At 31.9% G+C, this 9,996-nt stretch overlaps 1 protein-coding gene across 3 annotated transcripts; it reads left to right on the forward strand.

Annotated features, from left to right (window-relative positions):
- Positions 1-457: 457 nt before the first annotated feature.
- LOC120637900 (methionine-R-sulfoxide reductase B1) lies at positions 458-5,161 on the forward strand. 3 transcript variants are annotated; one of them, XM_039909958.1, is made up of 4 exons: positions 458-740; positions 918-1,022; positions 1,103-1,264; positions 4,037-5,161. In XM_039909958.1, the coding sequence occupies exons 1-4, from the start codon at positions 653-655 to the stop codon at positions 4,216-4,218; spliced, it is 537 nt and encodes a 178-aa protein (XP_039765892.1). In that variant the 5' UTR covers positions 458-652; the 3' UTR covers positions 4,219-5,161. The 3 variants fall into 3 exon arrangements, with proteins under 3 accessions (XP_039765892.1, XP_039765893.1, XP_039765894.1); XM_039909959.1 differs by having other exon boundaries at positions 4,073-5,161; XM_039909960.1 differs by having other exon boundaries at positions 730-809.
- The last annotated feature ends 4,835 nt before the right edge of the window (positions 5,162-9,996 follow it).

Here is a 9,996-nt window from a genome sequence, read left to right on the forward strand (position 1 = left end):
CATCAAATATATAGACCACAGAGTAAAATAAATATACAGACGAAGCATAGGTCAAAACAAGTAGTGATGTTCTTAAAATTACTCCTTTAATATAAAACACTATTTTAGTAAAATTTAAAAAAGACTAATAGAAATCTCATTGGAAGACATTCCGATCATCGTAAGAACTATTTTTGTTTTATAGCAAACTAACTAAGTCATGCTGTGTTATTAATATTAAGATAGATACTTCAAAACGATACTCGAAAATATTATAGTTCTATGGTTTATATTCAAAACAGTTCAAAACATTGGCGTTAAAAACCGATTCACTTATGAAACAAATTTAACTTAACCAAGCAAATTATTCTGATATTACTTTATTATAACTCCTATTTTTTACGAGGAAGAACTCGTAACTATAAAAAAGTACATGACATAGATTACTATGATAGGTACTGTCTGTGAGAACGACAGCTGTTAAGCGTCAAATTTTACAAAACATGTCGATGTCACATAGCAGCACGTACAAATTGTTTTAAAATTTAGAAGATATCTTTACGAATATTACTAAAGAAGCCGACTTTTGTTATCTTATCTTAATTAGTTATTATTGACACATAATATAGACTATAGTTATTTACTATTGCGTTATAAAATTGCTATGTGAGTTATGCGTGTTCTACTTCGGCCGATATCTATATTTAGGCAGGCGGTGCAGACGAATAGAGTTGTCCACTTGAAGAGTACCTTTACGACAGGTAATACCTCAAATCTAAACTAAACCATTTAAACGTAGCACGTATTTTTTTAAGTTTTAATATTTGTAGGTTAGTGTAAAGAGACAGTGGTCTCTAGTGACAACTTATTTATAGAACACGCAATTTCCATGTGTCTATAAAATATCAGTATCTATCAACATTGCGTTATAATTTTAGCATTAGTCTGGAGAGCGATGGAAGATAAAGAGGCCTTGAAAAAACGTCTAACACCTCTCCAATACCATGTTACCCAAGAAGCTGGGACTGAAAGACCTTTTACTGGTAAGGGTGCCTTCATAAATTATTTAAATAAGTAAATTTAGTTCATTATTATAGAAATTAAAGTACTCAACCACTTACAGGTTCTTTCAATAAATTTTACGAGGAAGGTTTATATGTATGTATAGTTTGTAAACAAGACTTATTTAGTTCAAAAACCAAATTCGATTCTGGTTGTGGCTGGCCTGCTTTTAATGATGTTCTTGCAAAAGAGAAAGTGACCTTACACCAGGATACCAGTGCAGGTATGTTCAACTTTTATAATTCATTAGCATAATTAAAATGTTCATATAATGCTACTTATTGAGGAGCTTGTTATATAGACTACTAAATTGACATCAATAATATTTAACATACAGTTTTTGCAATATTTTAGATACTAGTGATTTTTTGTAATATTAGTTTTCCAACTCTTACCTTTTTGAGGCTACATGCTACTCTTGTTGACCTTATATCTATTGGCATAGTGTCCTTAAGCTATGACCGCAGCCCAGCTGTTTATTTAGTCTAAAAGTACCTTTAGTTTATATCTGTTTCTTGAAAATTGTATGCACCTCTAATAAGAATAATATAATATGTTTTGAAATGCCAAGTCTCAGGCGCTGGCTTATTTCCAAACCAAAATAATGATTATGATATTTAAATATGACTGCAACATTTTATTTTTTTGTTGGTTAGTTAAATTACTTTTTACAAGTCTATGCTATGTTTTGATAGAGGACTGCTACAATACCTAAGTCTTCATTAAAAGCTTATTTTTTTCTCATGAGCAATGATGAATTTAAATAAAATTAATAATTTAATTTAAAAGCATGCTTTTATACAATGTGCAAATAAAAACCAAAATAATACTTCACAGGCTTTAGAGGTAGATTATGTACTGTCTCTGAGACTAATCTGTGTGTCTTTTTTGCAAGTGCTTAGAGATTTTTTAAGTTTATAACATCTATATGGTGATGTTTTGTACATTGATTGGCCTTATCTAGTCTATTGTGCTAGTTCATGCGGAACTGTGTTCAATGCCAAAGGCACAATGGGCTATTTATACAGATCCTGAGCCTGTGATGCATGCAAGATCTTATACTAATACTTTTTCAACTGTTCTGTAAAATATCTAAATTTAGGTATCTTCTCTTCGGATCATAGACTTTTTTGTAGCATAGAAAACATTGCTTCTAATTTACTTGTTCTCACATTCTAAATTTTATACTGATTAGGTATATTCATATTAACACAAATTATACAAAATAAAACAAAACAGTAGCATAGGAATACTAGAAGAGTATCAAGCTATTATTACAAAGAAGGTTAAGAAAATCTTACCAGATATCAATGTACAAAATGATGTATCAATTACATCTTTTATTATTATTCTGGTGTAATTGCTGAAATCATCACATATGGTTTTGAGTACGATGTTGTTTTCTTGACTCTTTCCCAAAAGGAAGCCACACATCCTGAACAAAATTAAAGGTAGATGCTCTGGATTTGGCTACATACCAGCATTACAACATGCACCCATCAATTCTAGTGATAGTGAATTTTTAATGTGTAGAGATATTGGATGTAGTTAGACAAAAACATCCCAATTTGCAATGGGTCTGTTTCAGCTCCAAAACAACTATATAAGTTTTATTTTTGTATGAAAGTAGTGAACCGAACCGAAACGCATACACAATAATTTTAGAAGTGGAACATTTTTTGCTGAAATTGTAGTAGTTAGTCACTTTATCTTTATTTTGATAGTTATTTAGTTGGGAATGTTTTCTCGTAACTAATTCTAATTGAATAAGAACCATGATTTACCCTTTTAAACAACTCTGGTGTTCTTTGTTTATCTTTCTGAGTTTTTTTTTTGCATGAAATTTGGATTTTGTAACAGCTTGTCAGCTTTTTGTTTGGGGGAATGATGCTTTATCGTATTGGATGTTTTTTTATTAATTTATAATAATAATTATTATTATAAATCATGCTCATGTTTAATTGGTAGAATACAGTGTTGAAGAAACTAAAAATATTATTATCAATCCTTTAAGTGCCCTTGTCTATAGACATATATGGCTGCACAATGCTACTACCATGTTTAGTCTTATAACCACTTGTTGCATAATTTAGCCTTCAACTTGTGACTACATTTTATACAATTCTTCATAGCACATTACAATTAGTTTGAGATTTACTTCATGAAAAAAAAAATATATATTGCCAATTAAAATTTAATATTTATTGCTGTCCTATTTTTTCATGTCTTTTTTGTTTTCAATCAAAATCTAAGATCACTTTCCATTTATTTCTCCTTAACGATAATAAGAATCTATTGAACCATTGAAAATCTATTAATGAGTCTACTTCCCTTAATAGAATTTAAAATGGTGTTGGGAAGTTGATTTTGGTGCTAATATATTTTAATATTTTTTCTGTCTTTCCTTTCCTTTGACCACCTGTCGATTCAATCCTGTCCTCCACGAATAACGTAAGTTGTTTAATTATTGGCATTAAATAACAACATATTAAATAATACTTAACTCTTATGCTTTGTGTGTGTTCGAAATGACTTTGTGGTTCAATTAACGGTTTCTTTTTTATTACTGTCTGTGCACTATTTACAAATTTTCCATTCCATTTCCTTTCATAAAACTCCATGAATTAATATACTTCATTTTGGGTTTAAAAATTACTGCGTACGTTTACCGTTATATTTATTTCTGTAAAACTCATTCATTCTCCTATAACATTGAACCATCACAACATATTTGGAATGTGCATGATATATTAATATACATTTGCCCTCATTCCCCACCATGCCTTATTCGTCCCTTCCCGCCTTTCCATTTACGGACGGCTGCCGACCGGATGACAACTGGCGCCGCTGCTGCTGTTGAACGTCACTACCCACAACATCTCACGGCACGAACACGATGGAATTCATATCGGATATTTTCATGACATTATTTATGTTTAATGTGATGTGTAAATAAATGGCTTTGTGGTGACTGGACTTGGGTGTGGAATTAAAGTTGGGGCGAATATATTACTGGTTTTAACACGACCAGGTATGGTGCGAACTGAGGTGCGATGCTCCAAATGCTCGGCTCACCTGGGCCACGTGTTCAATGACGGGCCGGTGCCCACCAAGAAACGGTTTTGTATTAACTCGGCAGCATTGGACTTCATACCAGCGGAAGAACGAACGGATTAGTGTAACCATGTTATGCTATATTAGGTATACGACGGTTATCGAGAGGTCTTAAAAGAAAATATTTTTGTCTTCTGAATTATGATTCATAATAATTCTTAGACTAGGTTCGATCTTGTATGCTGTTGTAAAGCGTTTATCTGAACGTAGGTATCATACTTATTGCGAAAGTGCAATATTTTTAAATATTATGGGTGTTTGTGTAAAATAATTAAAAAAAACCCCACAACCGCTTATTAGAACGCTTGACCGATTAAAATATATAAAAAATGTGTAGACTTATGTTATTTTTTATATTATTGTACACTATTTGCCTTTCCATGATTGAATATCTCGAAAATGTTGCGCATTATTGTTACTTACTCCAATGGAGGGTTTTTATCGAGCCTAATAGCCTAAAAGGGGTAACAAAGGTAAAAGTTTAAATTTCGTGTAGAACCAAAAAATGGGACCTAATCACACAGAAAAAAAAACTATTCTAACCACAACTCAGTCGATTCGAGAAAAAATGTCGCGTATTCCTTTTTAACTGTTAGTCATCGTTATTTGTCCTTTATAAAATTAGTACACCTATTTAAGTTTAGTGCAGAAATTAGAAATTATTTAAGGGTTCCGCATTCGGTGTTGAACATTATGTTGTATTTATTTTCGTTATAATTATATCAAAAGAAGGCAGAAATGCTTTTTCAAAAGTTACGATGTTTACAAAATCTACCTCTCATTTTTCAAATTTTCATTCGTCTTGCGAGTGCGGAACCCACAGTGAGCGATACTTACTACATAGTTACCATAACGAGTCGAGAATTTTATCTTTTGTTGATTTTATTTTGTAATTTAATTATTATTTAAAATATCCTTTGAGAAGGTGTATAGTACAAAATATTCGTATTATGAATATTGAATTGTTTTGTCATTGCTGCTATTGAAATAAATATTTTATTAATGTGCCAGGATTTCATTTTATAAATAATCGTTCATTATGGAACAAGGATTTTATAAATGGCTTTTATTTGTCTACGACGTAACGATGGCCGTCACACGGCGAGCGTTTTGCGATTTTTTTTTTAATAATCTGCTTTGCAATTATTATCAACTTAAATAAATCTTTAATTTCTGCCTAAAATAAGACTTTCGGATATAATATTCACAACTCGATTATACGCGATACATATATACATACACTGTATGTTTGTTTGGAAACCCTAATAGATCATCATAATCACATCAACCCATTACCGGCCCACTTCAGACCACAGGTCTCCCACAAAGAGATCCCAATCTCATTGTGGGAGGCCGTAGTCAACCACGCTAGCCCAGTGTGGATTTGTGGACTCTAGACACCTTTGAGAACATTATGTTGAACTCTCAAACGTGCAGGTTTCCTCGCGATGTTTTCCTTCACCATTGAAGCAAGTGATATTTAAAAATACTTACGCACATAACTTAGAAAAGTCAAGAGGTGCGTGCTTGGATTCGAACTCGGCTCCCCGAAAGTGAAGTCGAGCTCTTACCCAATGCGCTATCACCGCTATAATAAATGATGCTATGTAAATACTTTGCAGTTCCAATAATGTTACTACGATTTGATAACCTCCTTTTATAAGTCCGTTAAAAAGTAGGTGTTTAAAAGATTAGAAGGTAAGGCAAATCATAGTTGTAAATTAAAGAAGTTTGCAATGAAACTATTGTGGTAAAGTTGAGTCTTTTATTTATAGTATGGTTGTAATTTATATGCACAAGATGCTCTTACATGGCACTGGTGTTTACAACTGTCAAAAATCATGAAAAACCGCAATATAGTCTCATATCGTTATTACATTTATTAATACATTTTCAACTTAAATTACGTAATAATTACAGTTAGTTTCTCGACTTAACTAATGCATACTCAAATTCATCTTCATGATCACATATTTAATACACTGATAACTAATCAGTTACATAAGATACTGAATTACTTTGTTCAAGCTCTCTTGAAGTTTGGCTATGTTTACATCTACCTTATTGCACGCTATTTTGGTAATGGTTGGTGCTCATTTTCGGGTTGTGCATTTTAAATTGTAGGCCATCTCTCAAGTGCTTATATTCGTATAGGCCATTATTTTGGATATAAGATAACATCAAATAATGTAGCGCAGCTTTGTATAATCTGTTCCCAGTAGGGCAATAATTAATTATATCTACTCATTATCTCGTCTTATCACATACAAAAAGAAAGAGAAAGTGGTAGGCATAAATATCTCATAGGGTGAGCTCTACATAATATGTTACACGACTCCACCAGGAGGAATATTCTGTACGTGAGTATACTATATATTTTGCAAGTATTCCTTTGGCGTAGCCTGTTTATAGCCAGATTATGAAAAAGAAAACACGGTGTCGATAGTTTTTAGAGTGACACTGAGTTTTTGTCGACAAACAGAAGACATAAAAAGAAAAACAGAACACTAGAAAATTAGCTGTAGCATAAAATAAATCATAAAATTTATTTTATTCTAAAGCTAATAATGCCAAGCTATATTTCTAACGTTCTTTTTACTTAAATAAAAAGCGCTAAAGATTGTGAGTTTCTAGCGGACCCGGTAGACCGTTAGACGTCTATCTGCCCAGAAAAGCAGGGCCACGCCACATTCAATATGAGTTTTAAAAAACCAACAGTAGCAACCTAATAAAGAAATCGGGATTTGGAGAACTGTTTTTAATTTTTCATACATCATATTTCCGAAAATAGCCAATATTTATCTAAACTGCGGGACAAATGCACCTCATTACTTTACTGCGGGTGGTAAAATATTTAAATAGAGAAATCAAAACACCCAGTTATCTCATACTCTACTATTTATGTTGTTTTTTCATTTGTACGTCTTAGAACAGAAAACCGACAGATCAGTGACCTTACAGCCTATTCAGTCATATATATATATTTTTTTAATGTACAATCTACGTTTACGAATTAAACGAAGGCCAATAATGTAGGCACATAGAAAAACTTAATGGTTTAATTTCTGATAAATTCAAATTTTATAATTAACGCATCTAAAGTTATAAGCTTAAATCAAAATAATTTACATTTAAATTAAAAATGAATTCAGCTGATTAATAAATATTATAAAAAAAATAGCAAAACAAACATTATATTCAAACATCGAATACACGCAATACATACACGCAATGAAATTTTAAAATATTTCCTCTTGAGTAAAGCTTAGCTAACTTTACGCAGTGAAAATACATATTTACGAGTATATGCTCACTTTTGAGCATATACCCAGAGACCTATAGCCAAAAATTAAAAGAAACTGTTCTGTTTCTAGACTTTTACAGCTACAACAGGAATCCTAAGCTTAAAACTGAATATCAAGTTTCCCGATAAAAATAAAATTAACACTACCCGTCAAATTAATAGGTGCTTAAAAAATAACAAATATTGTTATACGACTGTATAGGCTGTATTGTCAATGATATTTGCCTGTCCTGAAGCTGAAGATCACAGGTCAAAAAACAACAAATATTGTATGAATTGGCGCGATGAAAAAAAAGGTGAAATCTTCCTCAGAAATATTTTTTATTGTTTTTTCATCTCATTCTTTTTCCTCACGATCGATATGAAAAGCATTTTGTTCAACTCACCTTCTCACCCTCCAAATATGTAACTACGTACGTGTAACAAATATCTATTGTGAGAATGGGGTGTTTTCAGTCTCGTTTCACAATCTACTGACATGTATATTGTCTATGTTTAATTTTGAACAGTTGTTACAATGTGTAATTTTTACTTAGTTATACCTATTTCTAAGTTTGTAGTTTTTAACTTGTTATATTTTAATCGTTTCTAGTATGGATTATTACATGCATGATTCTTGCAACCAGATTTATTTTTTAGGGTTCCGTACCCAAAGGGTAACGGTCAATGTTATCGCTCTATTACCTTTTTCCCACAGCAAGTTACATTTTTGTTATCAGTGACAGGGATATGAAAATCGTAGACCTAGATAAGATATAGTCCGTTTCATCATACCTATGGCCTTACACTTGCCATCTCAAAAGTAGTGTTTTTTTTACATAACTTGACATCCTAAAATTATAATTTATCAAATAAAAAGTGATGTACGGATTGTTAACGATATAAGTCAGGTGAGAAAAGAGTATATTAACATTATATACTTTCTTTCAATATATATCTTTTTTCAAAATACATCTTATACGATGTTGATGATAATACAAACAATTAAATAAAAAAATGAAAATTGATAAAGAAAAATTAATAATATTAAGTAACCACTCTACAAGTTTTACAAGGGCCATGAATATGTGGATTTTGTATCTAAAAAGACATGTAAACGCTATAAAAATGTAATTGGCGCAATAGTAAATCAAGCTAACCACTAAAAATTGGTTTTTTAAAAGAGTTGCGCGCTCTTGGCTACTATAAAAAAAAATCTTCTAAAAATAGTAAAGAAAGCTAGCCTGAATACAAGGCGGTCTAATTTATAGTATCTAGATCACATTATTTATACAAATTTATGTAAATAAATTACAAAAACCAACTTTTAAAAACAAAAGGGAATCCCTTATCAGATCCTGGCTTGGTGACAATAGGACCACCTGCAGGGCTAGCATGGGCAAGAGAAGAAAATTAACGTGTCCACCTGTTGAAGCATGGGAACATGGAATAGGAGAAGTTTACCCTTGTTTATTATTACACAAATATTATTTGGATATTATTTCCACTTGTGATCCAGTGCTCTGAGAGTTGATAAAGCTGTGGGATTTTTATCCTTCCCCCGGGGAAGATATTTTCTCCTGCCCATGCTAGCCCTGCTGCAGAGTTTACCATACGGAACAACACAATTTGAAAATCTGTCCAAAATTTACTGAAAATCGGAAACAAAAGTCATGCAATGTATATTGTAATAACTATCTTTTGGATAGAGCTTTGCGCAAGTACATGATAAACAATGAACGATTAACTAATCTTTGCTTAATTTTTTTTTTTTAATTTCATTCTTGGGGTTATGTACCAGAAGGATGGCAATGGGACCCTGTTACTAAGGCTCTGGGCTATTTCTGTCGATCAGTCTTTCTGTCATGGGGCTGTAGCTGAGAGTAGATTTGTCTGTAGCTAGTTTAAATTTATTTCTGATTTCTGCTGATGTTATGACAACTAACAATAAAAATAAAACTAAAGGGTGATTTTCAACTTTATTTCATACCATAAAATAATATTTTTTGGATGGTTGTAGGACCGTGATACGGAACTCTCCCATGCATTAGTTCAAATCGCACTTGGTAGTTTTTTTAAGCAATACTTAAGATCCTTCTAAATACTTCCTAAGCACGGTTCGCTCCTGCATTATGACTTTCAGTTTTCGCTATTTATTCAACATGGAACAATCATATAGGTATTCAGTCTCGTACAAAATTTAGCAGAAAATTCATGTTTTTTACTGATGGTAATCTGTGGAGTGTTTGTAAATATTGAATGTTAGTTATAATATGTATGCTCTCGCTTAAAACAAGATATTCCAACACTTCTATTGATTTTTCGGCGACTTTTTTCTCTAGCAAACTAACGAAAATATGGCTTACGTAAGTCAATTATTATTTTAAAAGGACGCTGCATACTGCCAGCACATCTATACTTTATTTTGTCTTACTTGTCTGATGATGTAAACCATTTTTAATTTCTTTTTCTCTGGTAACTCACGTCTCGAATACATTCCACTAAAAATTGATAGTGACAAACACTCTCATAATTCTGCACTCTTAGCAAAAAAATGC

Source organism: Pararge aegeria, chromosome 4, assembly GCF_905163445.1.
Source record: "Pararge aegeria chromosome 4, ilParAegt1.1, whole genome shotgun sequence".
Lineage (NCBI taxonomy): Eukaryota > Metazoa > Arthropoda > Insecta > Lepidoptera > Nymphalidae > Pararge > Pararge aegeria.

Bases quoted from the DNA above. Each gene is read 5' to 3' on its own strand.
- LOC120637900 (XM_039909958.1), top strand. From the start codon at position 653: ATGCGTGTTCTACTTCGGCCGATATCTATATTTAGGCAGGCGGTGCAG. The intron at 741-917 runs GTAATACCTCAA...TTATAATTTTAG, and splicing joins GAAGAGTACCTTTACGACAG to CATTAGTCTGGAGAGCGATG. The intron at 1,265-4,036 runs GTATGTTCAACT...GTGGAATTAAAG, and splicing joins ACACCAGGATACCAGTGCAG to TTGGGGCGAATATATTACTG.